The 17035-nt window shown below is 40.0% G+C and overlaps 1 protein-coding gene across 9 annotated transcripts in view; it reads right to left on the reverse strand.

Moving 5' to 3' along the window:
- The window catches only part of GREB1L (GREB1 like retinoic acid receptor coactivator), a 138212-nt gene that overhangs the window by 50555 nt on the left and 70622 nt on the right, over nucleotides 1–17035 (reverse strand). For 6 of the 9 annotated variants that reach the window (XM_064655351.1, XM_064655382.1, XM_064655391.1 and 3 more), the window contains exons 3-6: nucleotides 13415–13586; nucleotides 12961–13158; nucleotides 5281–5457; nucleotides 1064–1240 (exon numbers count right to left, since the gene is read on the reverse strand). In XM_064655351.1, the coding sequence (XP_064511421.1) occupies nucleotides 1064–1240; nucleotides 5281–5457; nucleotides 12961–13158; nucleotides 13415–13583 (721 nt within the window). In that variant the 5' untranslated portion in view covers nucleotides 13584–13586. The remainder of the gene's footprint in view (nucleotides 1–1063; nucleotides 1241–5280; nucleotides 5458–12960; nucleotides 13159–13414; nucleotides 13587–17035) is intronic. The other 3 variants (XM_064655372.1, XM_064655394.1, XM_064655402.1) reach the window with 1 other exon arrangement.

A 17035-nucleotide genomic window follows, 5' to 3' on the forward strand; every position in this document is an offset into this window, starting at 1 on the left:
GTTTTATTTTTCTGTATTTGGAACTTCACTACCAAATTAAATATTTATGTCATTTTTGTGAAAAATGCGGTTGAAAAACCACATCCACTCTAAAGCAATAGTAAATTATACTTGTAACAGAGAAAAGAAGCTGAAGGCAGGCTTGCTTTGAACCACTAACTGATCCAAACTATAATCACTCATACAGCTTGGTGATAACCATCTCTTTCTGGTGTCATGCTGCTATTCACATGAGGATGTGACTCTTCAGATATCTGTCAGTCCTCCTGTGGAGCTTCTCCTCTCCTCACATCAACCTTTTTGGAACAACAGGGAACAGATCAAACTCTTTTACTGAGTGAGACCACAGCTGAGAAAGTCAGGAGTCTGCATACAAACTAGCTTAGCAGACATCAAGTAGGTAAACCATTCTCTCCTTGAGTCTTTTCATGGCTCTAGTTCCAAATACCTACATCCTCCAATAAGAGACCCCATGGCTACCTTGCCTTGGGGTCACAAATGTAATCTCTTTAGCACGTGACAATATTGCACAGGCTGCTCTGGTAGAGGGTAAACCCAAGTGTAAAACACTGTAAATGGAAGGAGCATGCAAGTCTTTTCTTTCCCTGAGATCAGTGACCTGAACTTTCTTAATCTTATGGCATGCTACTTATCCTCAGGCATTAGACAGATTGAATTGCACCTGCTAAGATGAATATCAGTGGAAAACGAATGTTGCAGCTCTGGCTGTGAGTCACCTTGCTTCAGGCACATAAAAGAATCATCTGATTGAATAACCTTATTTATTCTACATAGATGACTACATAGCCTAAGACAGGCAAATGTAGGGCTCCCATTGAAAGTATAGGAGATGTAAGAAGAACTTTTACAATTGCATGGCTACTATTAAGACTTAAATAAACCTCTTTGGCAAAATCCAGACTTCAGTGAAAACAGGGAGAATTTTTCCTTCAGCAGTTAGTTTTGAATGCATACATTTTCAACAGCAACTTTCAATTTTTCATTCAACATCACACCAATAAGATAAAAAAAAAAAACCTAACTGAATGGGTGCCTTTATTACCTTTCCAGCAAATAAGGGGTCCCTTTGACAGTACGCCTTGGGAGCTTCTTACTAGGTAGTACTTTAAGTGCTTCTGCTTCTTTGGCTGAGTAGTCAATTTTAGGTTGATATGGTTGGAAAATTCCGTGAAGTACCGAAATCCTCTTTCTCCACAGCCTATACAATTCCCGGAAAATCCTGGAAGAGTGAAGCAGAAGATTACATACAGATTAAATGTCTTGTACTGTCTGCTAGGAATAAGGCCATTTAACCTACCTGCACATCTAGTTCAAAGTGACTGGAGGCCTTCAGTCAGACAGCTGCTGTAGACACCCTGCACAGCACATGTGTGTCAGGAAGAGGCCAAAGAGAGCCAGATTTTAGTCTTAGTTTTTCTGAAACTCCTCCATCTTTCTGGGGCATACTAACTCATGACAGAATCCTACCACAAATTTTCCACTCCACACAGTGGAAAGAAGAATAATTACTTGGCAGGGGGAGAGCTATGATGCCAGGCTAGGAAATTTTCACGAGGATAAAAAAATAGACATTTTTTCTACATTAAAAAACAATGGGTTCCAAACTGCATGCATGTGTCTCAAAACAGTGGCTAATCCATAGCAGCAACTTCATGTGACTGAAATCAACCTCTAATAATTTTTCTTTGAGACTCCTTACACAAAGCATTTTCCAAGTAAGTTGGACCTTACATTTTATAAAAGTCTTAAAAGCAATCATTTGATGTCAAGATTTTCATGGCTAAAGTTAGGAGTGCTTCAGAACAGTTTTAAAAGCATACGACCTCCCATGAAAGTAACAAATTTAGCAACAAAGGCAGAAAATGGCTTTTCTGCTGTATTTCCAAGACGGTTTCACAGAAAGGGGTGCAATTTTGAGTTATGGTCTGGAGGATAAAATCCAGACTAAGCATTATAAGCATCGTTGTTTTCCAGTGCCATTCACAGCTATGTTAATGGGAATGTTGCATATAGAGGGCACCAGTCTAAAATTTCAAAAGCACAGAGCATATTCTGAAATGGGTCTGCCTTAAAACCTTGTTTGAATCAGCCCTCTATTATCTAATGTTTAACAATTAAACTCCTGTGGCTTACTTGCCATTCTACTCATCTCTGAATTTCTTTCAACCCTTAATGAAGAAATATTCTCCCTGAAACATCAATAATGATTTATAATAGTGCTAGCAGATTAGATTCCCTCATGAAAATGCTTTAGTTTTGTTTGTTTGGGGTTCTTTTCCATTTACGAATCAGTTCAAGATCTGTAACAGAATCATTTTTTTATCCTCACTACTATCATTATTTCCATAGGGCCAAGCACCTTGGAGAACACTGGTTCCTACACTCACCTGTTAGACACATGCATTGTTTTATGAAAAAGATATTCAGTGTTTTTGACAAAATGCATTTTCCATAAAACTCTCATTAATTAGGCAATTGGTTTTTGCCTTACTAGGCTTCATTATCATCTTGGATGAGGGTGCCAAGAAGCAGATTTCTTCATCCAGTTTCTCCTTGGACTGAATCATTCTTTCCCTTCTCCCTTGCAACCCACAGGAGCTACTACTGCATCTCCATACTTGTTAGAAATAATTATCAGGGTCTCACAGAGCTACTGAGTCAGTTCTTTGTTCACAGGTACCAGCTACAAATGCCTAGAGGCATTTAAATACATAACATCAGCAATGCCAGAGGTGTAAGTCACTAGGCTCATTATCAAATTATACCAGAGATGGTAGGTGGATAAAAAGCTGGGGCATGGGGAAGGTAGCAACAAAGAAAGTAGTACCGCATTTAACCAGACTAAACACCATCTACCAGACTATCAGGTAGTTCTTATTGATCAACTCCCGACACTTCCCCTACTCGTGAAAGAAGCTCTTCTGAATCCTGGAAGTATACACCAGAGTACCCCATGATCCCTTATGGAGTACCCTTATGGAGCAGATCATCCTAAGTGCAATCACACAGCACTTCTAGGATGGAAAAGGGATCAGACCCAGTCAGCACAGATTTAGGAAAGGCAGGTCCTGTCTGACCAACCTGATCTCCTTTTATGACCAGGTGACCCGCCTGATGCTTGAGGGGAAGGCTGTGGATGTGGTCTGTCTGGACTTCAGCAAAGCCTTTGACACCGTCTCCCACAGCATACTCCTGGAAAAGCTGGCAGCCCACAGCTTGGACAGGGGCACTCTGTGCTGGGTTAGGAACTGGCTGGGGGGCTGGGCCCAGAGAGTGGTGGGGAACGGTGCTGCGTCCAGTTGGCAGCCGGTCACTAGTGGTGTCCCCCAGGGATCAGTGTTGGGCCCAGTCCTGTTTAATACCTTTATTGATGATCTGGATGAGGGGATTGAGTCCACCATCAGCAAATTTGCAGATGACACCAAGTTGGGGGAGTGTCAATCAGCTGGAAGGCAGGAGGGCTTTGCAGAGGGACCTGGACAGGCTGGAGAGTTGGGCTGATTCCAAGGGGATGAGGTTCAACAAGGCCAAGTGCCGGATCCTGCACTTTGGCCACAGCAACCTCCTGCAGCATTACAGGCTGCACAGAGCGGCTGGAGAGCAGCCAGGCAGAGAAGGACCAGGGAGTTTGGATTGACAGGAAGCTGGACATGAGCCAGCAGTGTGCCCAGGTGGCCAAGAAGGCCAACGGCATCCTGACCTGTATCACGAACAGTGTGGCCAACAGGTCCAGGGAAGTGATTCTCCCTCTGTACTCAGTGCTGGTGAGGCCACACCTGGAATACTGTGTCCAATTCTGGGCCCCTCAGTTCAGGAAGGATATTGAAGTGCTGGAACAGGTCCAGAGAAGAGCAGTAAGGCTGGTGAAAGGACTTGAGCACAAGACCTATGAGGAGAGACTGAGGGAGCTGGGGTTGTTCAGCCTGGAAAAGAGGAGGCTCAAGGGAGACCTCCTCACTCTCTACAACTCCCTGACAGGAGGTTGTAGCCAGGTGGGGGTTGGTCTCTTCTCCCAGACAGCTATCAGTAAGACAAGAGGGCATGGTCTTAAGCTGTGCCAGGGGAGTTTTGGGTTAGATATTAGGAAGAAATTCTTTACAGAGAGGGTAAACAGACATTGGAATGGGCTGCCCAGGGAAATGGTGGATTCTCCATCCCTGGAGGTTTTTAAGACTGGATGTGGCACTTAGTGCCATGGTCTAGCAACCACAGTGGTAGTGGATCAAGGGTTGGACTTGATGATCTCAGAGGTCCCTTCCAAACCAGCTGATTCTATGATTCTGTGATTCAACATCCCCAGCCGTACCCAGTGAGGGGACATCACACCACAGCTTCTATCTAACTCAGGCCCGTGGGATTTCTGCCGTAAGTCCAAAGGTTACAGTGTGTAGTAGCATAGTAAATGGATTTAAGGGAGAAATAACATTAAAGTAACAAACCCAAGGTGTTTTCTATAGTTACGCAAAGAATTGCTGCCCTGGACCAGAATTTGAGCAGTGTAGTTAAATCAGAGTATTTATCTTTTGCTGTAATTCCTTTCCTGTTAAAAGGTCTTATCTGAATATATTCTAGGTAGCACAAAGACCGGAGGGGGAAATGAGAGAGTAAATTCAAAACAGGTTAAAGTAGCCAAAATACATTAAATCACTTTTACTAGCCTGTTCAGATGTGTACCAGCTGTGACCCAGCAAGAAATCTAGGTGCACATATGCCTGTCTTCAATCACCAAGAAGCATTCTTGTATTAAAATTTTAAAGCTCATAAATGTAACCGATCACGACATAATTGGTGGGGTTTTTTTCCTTATGTATTGGATGCTGAGAAGCAAATTACTCTCAAAGGTCCTACTAAGAACAATGCTCCCAGTGGAGCCAAGGGCAGAATTCGTCCCTTAATCCACAAAAAAAATTGATAGTTCATCTTCAATACTTGCATGAGCATATTTCTTCTAAAAGGAAAAAGTTGTAAGCTTCAGTAGAGATAGAGTATATGGATAGTTCACATTTAGAATGCCAGGGTTGCAATTGACTTCTGCCCACACAGAAATCATTGAGATATCAATTGTGGTTAATTGTGGAATTAGGGACTTGTTTTAAAATGGGCTTTTAAGGCGGGTTCGTCTACAGATTTAATTTAATGATATCACTCCTCTCCTCAACTATTTCTAATAGAAGGTTATTAGCTGAAATTACTTTGGATAATTTTGAACTGACTTTTTTCTCTGAATTATTACGGCACAAAGAAAAAAAAATCTCTTACCTAAAAGTGCATTTTTTCCATGATCATCTGGCAAAAACCGCTTGTCAACAGCGCAGACTAGAATGTGCTCAGGAAGGTTGGGAGATTTGGCTCCTACTAACAGGAAGCCTGCTGGGATATCGATTTGCTCCATGCATAGAGATACTAACCGTAAATCCTTGCCCGCTTGACAAAAACCTATAAAACAAAGCAAAACAAATGATAACTCTTCAAAAGATTTCATTTTCTTCTTTTTATCAGTTAAAAAAGCAAATGGGACTTCACAAATGGATGCTGTAACTGGGAATTTTAATATACCCTTTTCAAGGGAAATAGAGGAAATTCAGATAACATCTCATCAGAGCTACTAGCTCAGGGTTTCAGAGACAATAGATAAAATTATTTTAAAGAGATCCTGAACATATACAAGCACAGAAGATATTTAAGTGTCCAAACACTAGTTTACAGCCTTTTCAAGAGAAACAATGCTGTCTTTCTTGCTTGTAACAGGTTGGCATCAATAAATAAACACCAGTAAGTAATACAAAGGAATGATAAAAATTTATGAAATTCCAGCAAATAAAAGATGAATTCACCGGTTTTAGAGATGTACACCATGTCTTTTTCTAAGTCTTCAACTAAGTCTCCTGAAGTCTCAGTGGACTGCATGACTTCCAAGTCTCCAGTTAGGTTTTTCCCCACCCAAATACACACATGAACATGAAATAGGGACGTGAGGTTGGTCCTTGTGCTTCTAGTCAATGTAGAGCTAAAGCCAGCAGCAGACACGGGCAAGACTGGGGACCTGAGCAAGTATCTGCTGTTCTACATCCTGCAATGAACAGGTAGCAGGCTGGGTCGCACAAAAAACATAGCAAGGCAGCCCAGAGCACTGTTCAGCACCCCAGTGGGGCTCCTGGGAGCTCAGGACTCAGAGTGAGCTGGGCAGGTTGAATGGGACAACTTAGTGCAATTGCGGGACTTCTGGGTGTCCAGTTGGTCCAATCTTTTGCTCAAACCAAAATGAACTGCAAAGTTAGACTTCTTTGACTAAGTAATTTACAATAACATTCAAAGACTCTTCCATTAGTTTCAACACTGGACTTACAAGGATCAAAATCACATTCCACTTTTTTGTAAAACTCCATCTTATCAAGTTTATTGAGTAATTTCTACTCTCAAGAAGGGAAAGGAGAGGTGTGAGTGAAAGCAACAGTCATGTGACTTCCTCCACAGGAATGGGTATGATCACACTAGGCTTTCTAATTTCCCTTAGGCAAAAGTCAATGAAAGTACTACCAAGTTTTATGAACAACTAGACTCTTTTGTTGTGTTCTCCTCCAACTCACACTTCTCCAGCTGTAAGATCAGTGCTACAGTCTGGCCTCACACATTTCCCAGCAGCAGCTGGCAGATTCCTCCCCATGTTTCAGGATATCCAAAGGCATCACACATTTACCCACTGACCACCTCTCTTCTGCTACAACCATAGAAATATCATAACGTAGACAACACATGTATATATCTGCATGAATCAGTATTTCAAAATTAAGGAAATCATAATCACAATAATCAATATTACTGTTAAAAGCAAACACATCAAACTAAATTTGAGATTACTGTAAAATCTATTAAGACTTTTATCATCAATATATATATTACTTACACTTAACTGAAAATATTATTCATGTAGTCCTCACTCAACACAGAAATTTTAAGGGAAAAAACCCCCCAAAGCCAAATCACTGGAGAAAGACGCTGCCTAAGCATCTGGTAACACAATGTGATCACAACTTAACCAAGAGCCTCCTCACCCATTATTAATACGTATGTCTGCACTGCTCATGTGCTAAAACTTAGCTTAAAACTTCTTCAAAAATTATGAAAGTTAATGTTCTTTGGTTTTATCTCAAAACTGTACCAGGCACAGAGCATGTGCAAAGCAGAAAGTACAGAAGCAGCTAGCATGAATCTCTTGGCAAGCAGCAGCTTGCTGAAAACAGGGTCCAATACAGGTTCAGTCTTGTGCCTACACCCAGAGTCTGTTGAACCAGTTCTTGGCTGAATAGTTTCGTCAATTCTTCAATCAGCTCAGTTCCAGCAGCAGCTCATTTGAGCTGAAAGGTGTCTTGGATTCTCCCCTCACACATTCCTTTTTCCAGCCAATGAATTAAAATGAAGCGCCTGAAGTTTTCATGTATGAATCAAAGGATTATAACAACAACTTATCACTAAGAAATGTTTTAGGGGGAAAGTATTAAACCAGCATATTTAAAGTAAAGTTTATTCTTTTCTGATTAGATGCCATTTGATTTTTCTGTGTAAATTCTTTTTAAGGTATATTCTTTAAAAGCACACTGACCTTGACCAAACAGAAGGCTAGGTGCAAGGCTAAATATTATGTAGACTTTTCAATGTAATTTAGAAGAAACTGTTAGAGATAAACCTAGGGGAAAAAACTCCCTTACATTCAAAATAAAAATTGCTTATTCAAATGTTTATGCCATTTTGGTATTATGTCCAGAATTTTCAAAACTGACCTTAAATTTTTAGGCATTCAGTGAAATCTAAGTAGTTGACGTGCTTAGAAAATACCCCTCTACATCTAGATTTAAAATAGAAACCCACTGCTGACAATGTGGGCAAACAGGAAATCTGTAGATAAGTATTATGAAACAGCAAGTGCAATAACATTTCAAGACAGATTGAAAACTGTGCTTTTACACAATGAGTTTCTAGCTCTGCCTCTACCTAAAAACATTCAGGAAATGCCCAGAAGCACAAACAGTGACCAGTAAGAGGCTTTTGAATGAATTGTTAGCAATAGCAACACTAGGACACCAAAGAAAGCAAGATTTTGGTCATCAGTGTTATTATGTGTCAATAGAGACTTGCTTTCAGAAGGAGCACACAACACTGAGAAGGCTGAATATCATATATCATGTAAGAAGCTTAGAGCCTCTTGGGGTGTCCCAAGAGGACACCCTTTTGTGCCCTCTTTTGATGTTCCAGTGAAGTTAAGCAGTGCTCCACAACATCTGAGATGGAAGCAAAGACTCAGTTATTATCCAGCCTAGAAGCAAAACAACTTCAGCTACACTTGAACAGCTGCACATCACCATTCTGCATTGAGTCCTCAGGAGAGAAGCTACAGAAAAACCCTAAGAAAGGCACCACAACATCTTAACAAGTTTACAAGCTTTACTCAGTAACATCTTAGCAGTAGCCATTGAAACAAACTGATGTATCTCAGTCTGCTATCATAGAAACAGCAGCTTCTTGTCTGAGAGGCTGTAGATCTGAACATATTACATATTTCCCATCATTTAGGATATGGAGGACTGTGCTGTAGAAATGCTACATCCTACCTAATCTGCAAACAATACCTGAGATTTACCCTCTGCATCATCTTTTACTTTACCCAAAGTGTTCTCAGACTCCTTCCATGCTCCCCTTCCTCCTTGCACAATCTCCTTTGGCATCCTCCTCTGCTTTGCTGTTGGCGACATCTCTGGATCAGAGAGGTATGCATGTGTAGATTGGCTGGCCAGCATATGCCTCTGTAATGTTCAGACTGTGTGAGAGTTATAATTACTTTTCTGCCAGAGGGGCCTTATATCTGGGGACACTGATGTCATACAACCAGTTCCTGAACTTCATAAATCTTGCTGAAACTCATTACTTTTAGGATCTCTACCTCTCTGCCAGCACCAGCAAAAAGCAGCTACCAGCTCAGAGCTCACAGGTGACTGCCAAAAGCTTGTTTTCTGAGGGAACATGACAAGAAACACGGTTGACACTGAACTCTTTCCTCTGGCTCCCCTTCTGCAGAGGGAAAGTGATCCCGATAGGTGAGAGGTGAGAGGCATAGCACAGACAGACCCTCAGAGCCTCCATGAGCTCTTCTCTTGTTTAGTCAACAGCTGCCACAAGAGGAGCAGGGAGGTCTACAGAGCTTGGCCAGGTACAGCTGGGGCTTACTTCCATCAGTAGATATGAACAGGATGCAAATCTGCTTCTGTGCAGTAAAAGTCTTGAATTTTCCTTCAAAGACACGCAGATGGTACACTTCAAGAACCTTTGTTATCATTCTTTCCCTTGGCTTTTAGGGCTGAAAAGAATTTTTTTAGGTTTCTGTTGCTTTTTGAAACTGATTGACAAAATTCCACCCAAAACACACTGATTTGGAAGCAATTAACTGACTGTGGGGAGAGAAAGGGGGGATTAACCCCTCTCTCTGTCTTTTTCTAACTAGCAAGCAACACTGAGGCCTCAACATTATTTACTTTCCTGTTTTGCAAGATTTCGCATTGATAGTTAATTATCTGTTAGAAATAACCATTTCCACATTAGGAAAGACAAGACACAGTGCCTCAGCACTAGCAGAACTTGTATTGTCCATTTTTAACACTTAGAACATGCAAAATCCATCTACATTTCATAAATATTCATTTATAATTGTGCTAAATTTCAAAGTCAACAGCACTAACACCTCCAACCCCTAAGAAGAAAGAATGGCACTTTAATGTTGCATTTACTTGTGTATTGTTTATGGACATCCAAGCATAAAGAGGAGAAAACTCATGAGCCACTAAACCAAACCAACTTCTCTTTATGAGATTTTTTTATTGACATGTAATAGTAAAAAGCAAAAGCCCAAAGCTGAGTTGCTCCATTAAAAAAAATAAATCATCTTCTCACAGGATATCAGCTTTGTTTCAAATGAATAACAGGCACTTATATTCTGATTAAAGATTTGCAAATACCAAGAGCAGTCACCAAAAAACCACAATCATAATGGTTTCTACAGACATTATCTGCATTTCTTTGAAGAAAAATTCACTAACTAGTTTTTGCTTCTGAGAAGCACATTTGCATTCTCTAACGTCACTTCATATAAAGTAATCCAGTCCCATCTTTCTGAAAATGAAAATGTATCCCCACATCTCTCAACACCCAGAAGTGTTGAAATCTTCTTAAAAATTAAATTTGTATATATCCTCCCTTTCCCCACCATTACAAGAAGAGGTTTCCATGTGGGGTACCAGCCCGTTGTTGCACTGTAATAAAGGAGTATTTGCATAAGGAATTAGCTTCCAAGAATTGCATACGAATTACGGGTCACTGTCACTCGCCATTGTAACCTCACAGTAACTGATCAGGTGTTAAGTACCTGCTTACCTAATTGCTTCTGAAACTACCTTGGCCTTTCTTTAAGCATCAGATAAATTGAGGATTTACTAACAAAAGGAAGGTGATACTATTTTGCTTCCCACAGCTTGCATAAAATGTTATTCCACAAATTAGAAACAGCTTCTTTTAAAGCTACAGCAAGCAAGTGGTTCAGAACAGCTTCTTGTATTATTTTGTTGCCTATTTGAGGTACCTGTACGAAAAGGAAGAATTATTTTTCTTGAAATTCTATTTTCATGGAAGGTGTAACTTAGTTATAGAAGTTTGTGTTGAGCAGGAAAAAAAAAGTCCCTGAAAATAAGTGAATTCCTTGTATGACTAGTAGTAAGGCAAGTGGCAAATGCAGTTGCTCTTTCCAATGGGCTAAAGAGAATTAAGGGATCTAATATAGTCACCAGTTGAGAAGGATCCTCAAACAAACTGTCACTTTTGAGGCACTTATTTTTTTAACCCACAAATAAAGACATTAAGTTCTACTTTCTGCACCCATGTGACTGACAAAGCCATCTGAATAACAGAACAAGTCACCACAGAAAATAATATGATGGTTATGGCACACATCCTGAACTCAGGAAAATCAAACAGCAGAAATACCTTAAAGGAAAAAAAGATTTCACCCCATCTGCGCTAAAAGGTGGGAGATGGGTTTTACAGCCAGCAGAGCTATGAACTGCAGGTTCTAGTACCAGTATTTTGCTCTTGGATAAGCAATTAAATACAAGCTTATTTTAAAGTATCCAAGCACAATGAATTCAATAATTATATCAATATTCTTTAATATTTTCATAATATTATTTATCTTTCCAATTAAATAACTAAGATAAGGGACGTAAACAATGGCAGTGATCCTGTCTTACATCTCTGGAAGGGCATATTCATGCAATGAAAGATGAGCTATCAGATTAATATCTTGCTGAGATAAGGTCTGCAGTGTCAATGTTTGGGAACCTGTGTGTTTCAAGCACTTATGTAAAACTGTTCTAACAGATCACTAGCAGTATTTGGAAAAACACGTATACAAAACCACTACTTTCTTAAATCAGGTCCTTGACAACACTGAAGAGCAAGGCAGATTTTGTAAATTCAGAATGGTAACCTTAACAATAAGTAAAGAACAATCCTGAAATTCTGGAGATGTAACACAGGAAACTTTCTTCTAGAGTGCTTTGATCATAAAAGACTGATAGATAAAAATCAAAACACAGAAGTCCCGCTGGAAGGTCAGATTTTCCAGGACATGCTAAAAAGCTTAATATTACATATACATATAGTTGAGCATATATTAATGTAACTGGGCATAATGTTGTGATATGCAATATGCAGCCACAGGAGAGAAGTCTGCACTGCCATGAGAGCTGAGGACCTCCTTGCAGTGCCCCGTGAGAAAGAGCAGCTGAACAAAACAATCCTGAGCAGAGGTGGTAAAGGTACTACTCCTGCTCTGCACAGGAGATTTTGTAGATTTGACTGATACTTGTCCTCAAATGAGAACACCTTTCTAGGAATACATAATTTCATACTTTCTCCTTCTCTCTCCCCTCCAAAAATGTCAAAGAATTACCATTGATGAGTTCTTACTTCTATCACTGTGTATAACCATACGCTTCAGCAAGGTACAAAACCATTTTACAAATTATAACTTTTGATGTACTCTGCACTAGGAATTCCATGATTTAGGGGTACATTGAATAAAATGTCAAGAAGGGCTTTTGGACCTGGTGGGAATAGATGCTTGTTTTCAAGTGTCTGAAGGGAGCAGGGGGATGTTTTTATGAGAAACACATCTAATAAATACAACTAGATCTTCCTTCTATGAGGAAGTTCAATCTTCAGAATAGAACAATTACAGGATAAGGTAAACTGATTACATCAATTTTACTTTGTCCAAGTAGGTATATGCATAATGACCTGACCCTTTCTTTAACAATTTAAAACAAAAACAAAATATAGTACTGTCAACAATTTTGCTCATCTTGAGCAACAATCAGGTCAGCTCAAGGTAAGCAAGCAATGGCCAACAGGCATATGGGGAAGACAAAACAGACAAGCTTCCGCTACCAACCCCTCCTATCACCTTGGCAGCACAAAGTACAGCAAGCTTTTTCTCCATTTTCTTTTTCCAAACTCTTCCTTCTGCCCATGGAAGTAACTAAATCCAGCTTTGCCAATGTTTCTGAGAATAATTTAGGCATAGATTGAGAACCGGCCATACTGATGCCAACTTAGGTAATCTCTTTGAGGACAGTAAACCAACAGTAACCACAGAAAATAAAGGGCTTTCAGAAACTAATGAAGGGCCACAGCCAGCCCTAGACACTGCTTTCAAATAACAAATTACACTTTATGTCCTGAAACAAGTCCTTCTAATCCATATCCCATCAGATTTAAGGCTTTGACTATAAACTGTATTTTCAAACCTTCTAGCTTAAGAGTTTCTAACCGTAGAGAGTGCACATTATAATTACAATTAGTTGTAGAGATCGTACAATTTAAAAAAAGGATACCAACCATCAGTAGTGCAAGACCCTTCCGGGGCAGGTTTTTGCGAATATGGGATTGGTGGACTACTTGAATCTGACATGTCTTCATCCTCGTCTTCATCTTCCATTTCATTAACAGTTTGGCTGGTAGAAAAGTCCAGGTTTCCATTTTGTGAATAGCGATGTACTAACTCTTTATCCAACTCCTCCACCTTTGGCTTCACATCTGAAGAAGAAAAATAAAAAAAGAATAAAAGCTAGGAAAAAAACCAAATTAAACTTTTCAACAGTACTTGCATTTATCTCCTTTTAAAATAACCAGCATGCTGTTTTTTCTCCTTAATGATGCCCCAGATTCAGATTTTGTGTCACAAATTGAACTTTTGTGCAGTTTTGGCTTTTTTTTTTTTTTTCAAGAAAAAACAAACTGAAACACATCCCACCCTTTTCACACAGAGAAAAACAACTGAAATGTGCCATACTTTCATGGTTACCTTCCGGCAAGAAAGGAGGCTGGTCAGGATCCAGGTACAGCTGTGAGAAGATTGGTCGGGGGACAACGCTGCTACATCTCAGAGAAGCTTCTATGGAGTTATGAAGAGCTTCTTCAAAACGGGCAGATTTTAGTTGCCCCGCATATGAATTCCCCATGATCTAAAAACACAGAGGAAACAGCTGATAAGGGGATGGGAAAGTGTATACACAATTCACAAATGAAGAATGAGGTCTTACTGTCTTCCATCGTGTCAGTGATATAAAGTTTGCAAGAAAATATGCTGTGAAAACAACACCTCTAACTAGTGTTACGTATCCATATTTCTCTCTCAATCTCTCCTTCTGTTCCAATAAGCTTTTAGCACATTTCCAACACACTGCTCAGTCTCTTTTCATACATGGCCTCTCAACACCCTCAGGAACCCGCCTGGTATACAAATTAATGGAGGGTAGATAAAATCATTATTATCAGGGGTTTTTTAGGGTATTCAGAGTAGGATACAGAGGGGCACAATAACACAGACAAAAAAGAAAATTTAAAAAATCAAGTTGGACTTCATCACTTGTGGTCAAACAGTGCGTTTACATGATTTTACTTGTCAGTATGCCATCATCTGTAGAGAAGCAATACACAGAGACATCCAATAACTTGAATTTTTGATCTTGTTAATATTAACTGAAATTACGTGGAAGGTCAGTCTCTGTCCTTTCAGAGTCTTCACCTCTTGTCTTCAGTATAACACTATGATTTACATGTAGTCTGATCCATCAAAGGACCTAATCATACTCTTACAACAAAGGATGTAAGTAAAAAAAGAGAAATAAATGACTTCTAAACCATATGCAACAAATACAGTGAAATGTCTTTATTTTAAATTATGCTTTACACTAGTATAGTGATAGCAATCTCTTAAATATCTGCTTTAATGATTAATATTTCTGTTTATATCAATGATGAATTTATGAATTCATTAAATATTCAAGCACAAACAGATCATTTCTTCTCCTTGGATGACATTACACAGCCCACTGACTGCCGTATTTTTGCACCCAGCACTAGGATGCAGACACATAAATGTAAACATTTAGTAACAGGATGGCCATGGAAGGTTTTAGAATGAGCTAAGAGAGACTCACTGAAACCTGAAATTTTCCAGTTTACTAGATCATTATACCATATGACATTTGTTCCAAAGAACAGTAATCTAACATTTTTCAATATTCTGAATACAAAACTGTACTATCTGAGAAATTTATTTCAACAAAGTTTTTCCCGGCTAAATCAATAGATAGAAAAGTACAAAGCCTTATAACATTATCTTTGTACTTCCCTTCCCTAGATGTCACCTAGCCCTGACCAGGAAGAGACCTTGGCCAAGAAGATAATCTGGCATTTTGAATACCTACAGCTCCACTTCTGCCTTATCACTCAGTTGCTCAAGGTCCTCAGGGCCTTGAGCAACTGGAAAAGGGCAATAATTCTGACAGCCACTTCCAGCAGCATTTCAGATCTGCTGGTATAGACAAATATTTAAGAGCTAAATATTGCTATTCTACTGGATACATAGACACAGAACAAATCTAATTCCTCACCTCTAACCTGGAAGAGAGGCTCAGTTCCCTGTTCAGTCAGAGACTTTATGCAACTTCAGGAAAATAATTCCCTATCTCTCACTTAAACTGGTTTTTAATAAATTTTACGGCAACTGCAATTCCCTAACCCAACCAGAGACAATACAAGATAAACACAATTTCTTAACATGACATATTCTGCCATTTCAGCAATAAAGTACTCAAGAAAAGTAGATTCCCTTTTTTCTTCTATAAATTTTCACTAAATTTGGAAATGGTAGGACTGTGTACAAACACATAACTACAAAGTGAGGTAGGGAAAAGTTATGCTGAAGCAGCATTAAGGCTGCAGTACACTAAAGCCTGTCAGATGCCTTTGAACAAAGAATTGATAAAAATCAGCTAAGTGACTGAAATCCTGACAAATCCTGACAAACTATTATATCAATAAATTTCATGCCATAAAATCTCGTTTCTGTGCCATTTATGTCAGTTGTGATGTGCTTAAGTTTTCAGGAATGTACTCAAATGAAAAGACTTTAGTTAAAATACCATAATAAAAATTAATCAATCTTTAAGAATCAGAATTTCCACAGCATATCATCTGCCTGCAGTCTGTTCATCCTCCATGTTTTCTACAAGCTACGTGTTGTATACAATCCATGACAACAATTTTCATTTTGACGGGAAACTATTAATAAAACATAGGATACACACAGCACAAAGGCTGGTGAGCCAAGACTATTTAATTTGCCTCCCTGGAATCTGTACAAGGAGATTTGCCTGTGGATGGGGATTGTCGCAGATTTGCCTGAGAAAGCTGGTTAATATCACTGCAGGATGTTTCTAGCTTGCCATGAGAAAGCAAGATTGTAGGTGGAAACGTCAAGTAAAGAAAAGCTCAAGAACCACAACTTGTGTGAGCTCTTGTCCCTGCAGCATGGAAGCAGAGCAGGAGGAAGGCTTGTCGGGGAAATGCTTATGCAAAATGGGGCAGGCAGAGGTACCAGAGGGCAGAGTGGTCCCAGATCCTGCTGTGTGGCAGAGGAAGCTGAGAGCCCTGGAGAACAGCATGGGCCAGCTGATTTCCTAACACCGCCTGAGGCCATTAGGGCAGCTGGCCTCATCTGGAGTTCAAGGGAGCTGGGGAGAGGGGGAGAGTAGGGGGCTCTCCTTCTGCAGGGGAGAGGAGGTGGCAGGACCCTCCAACGGTGAGCCACTGCCTGGTTCAGGTTGAGCTACTGCCTGGTTCAGGTAGAGCCACATTGACCCAGCCTCCCCAAAAGCCAGGAGCACCAATTCAAGGTAGTAACACTTTAGTGTTTCTGCTTTTGATTCTATCCCTAAATGCCTGGTGCAACCAGGAAGTGCTTCAGTCTCCTCAGTTTCCTCCTCCCCGTGCAAACGGGAGGCAGCTCCCAGTGAGCACAACTCAGCAGCAGCAGGGGAGATAGCAGAGCAGAATATGTTTAAAACATGTTCAAATGTGCTTGGGGGGGCTTGAGGAGGCAGCAAAGAGTCTGAAGGAAAAATAAATTGGGGGAATTTGAAGGGAGAGGAAAAATCCATTTCTCTTATTAAGACATGTATCTGCCATATCTACATTTAAATGTGACCAAACCCAATTATTTAACATAACTAAATTAATGCTCATAGTTAGAAGTTATCCAAATAATTCGTCTATCCAACATTCCTATATGAGGTCGTTTAGTAAAAATGAAACAAATAAACCAACCCCTACTGCTTTCTAGAGTGAAATTAAGGAAAGTTTTTCTTAAAATTCTTCACATCTGGTGCATCAGTGAGCTCGGGAGGATGTGAGGCATTCCATGGTTGAATGCAGTTGAGACAATCTGATGCAGTGTCTGAGAGAAAACGGAGCTGGACTTGACTCAGCAGCTCCTCCCCGATCTCACACGCCTGTTTTTATGCTATCAGCACTGACACATCAGTGCTCACCCTCATGTCCACTGTCCTATACCCAGCAATATTGCACCAAACTGTGCTGGAGACTATCTTCATGCACTGAGAGATTT

Source organism: Pseudopipra pipra, chromosome 1 (genome assembly GCF_036250125.1).
Source record: "Pseudopipra pipra isolate bDixPip1 chromosome 1, bDixPip1.hap1, whole genome shotgun sequence".
NCBI lineage: Eukaryota > Metazoa > Chordata > Aves > Passeriformes > Pipridae > Pseudopipra > Pseudopipra pipra.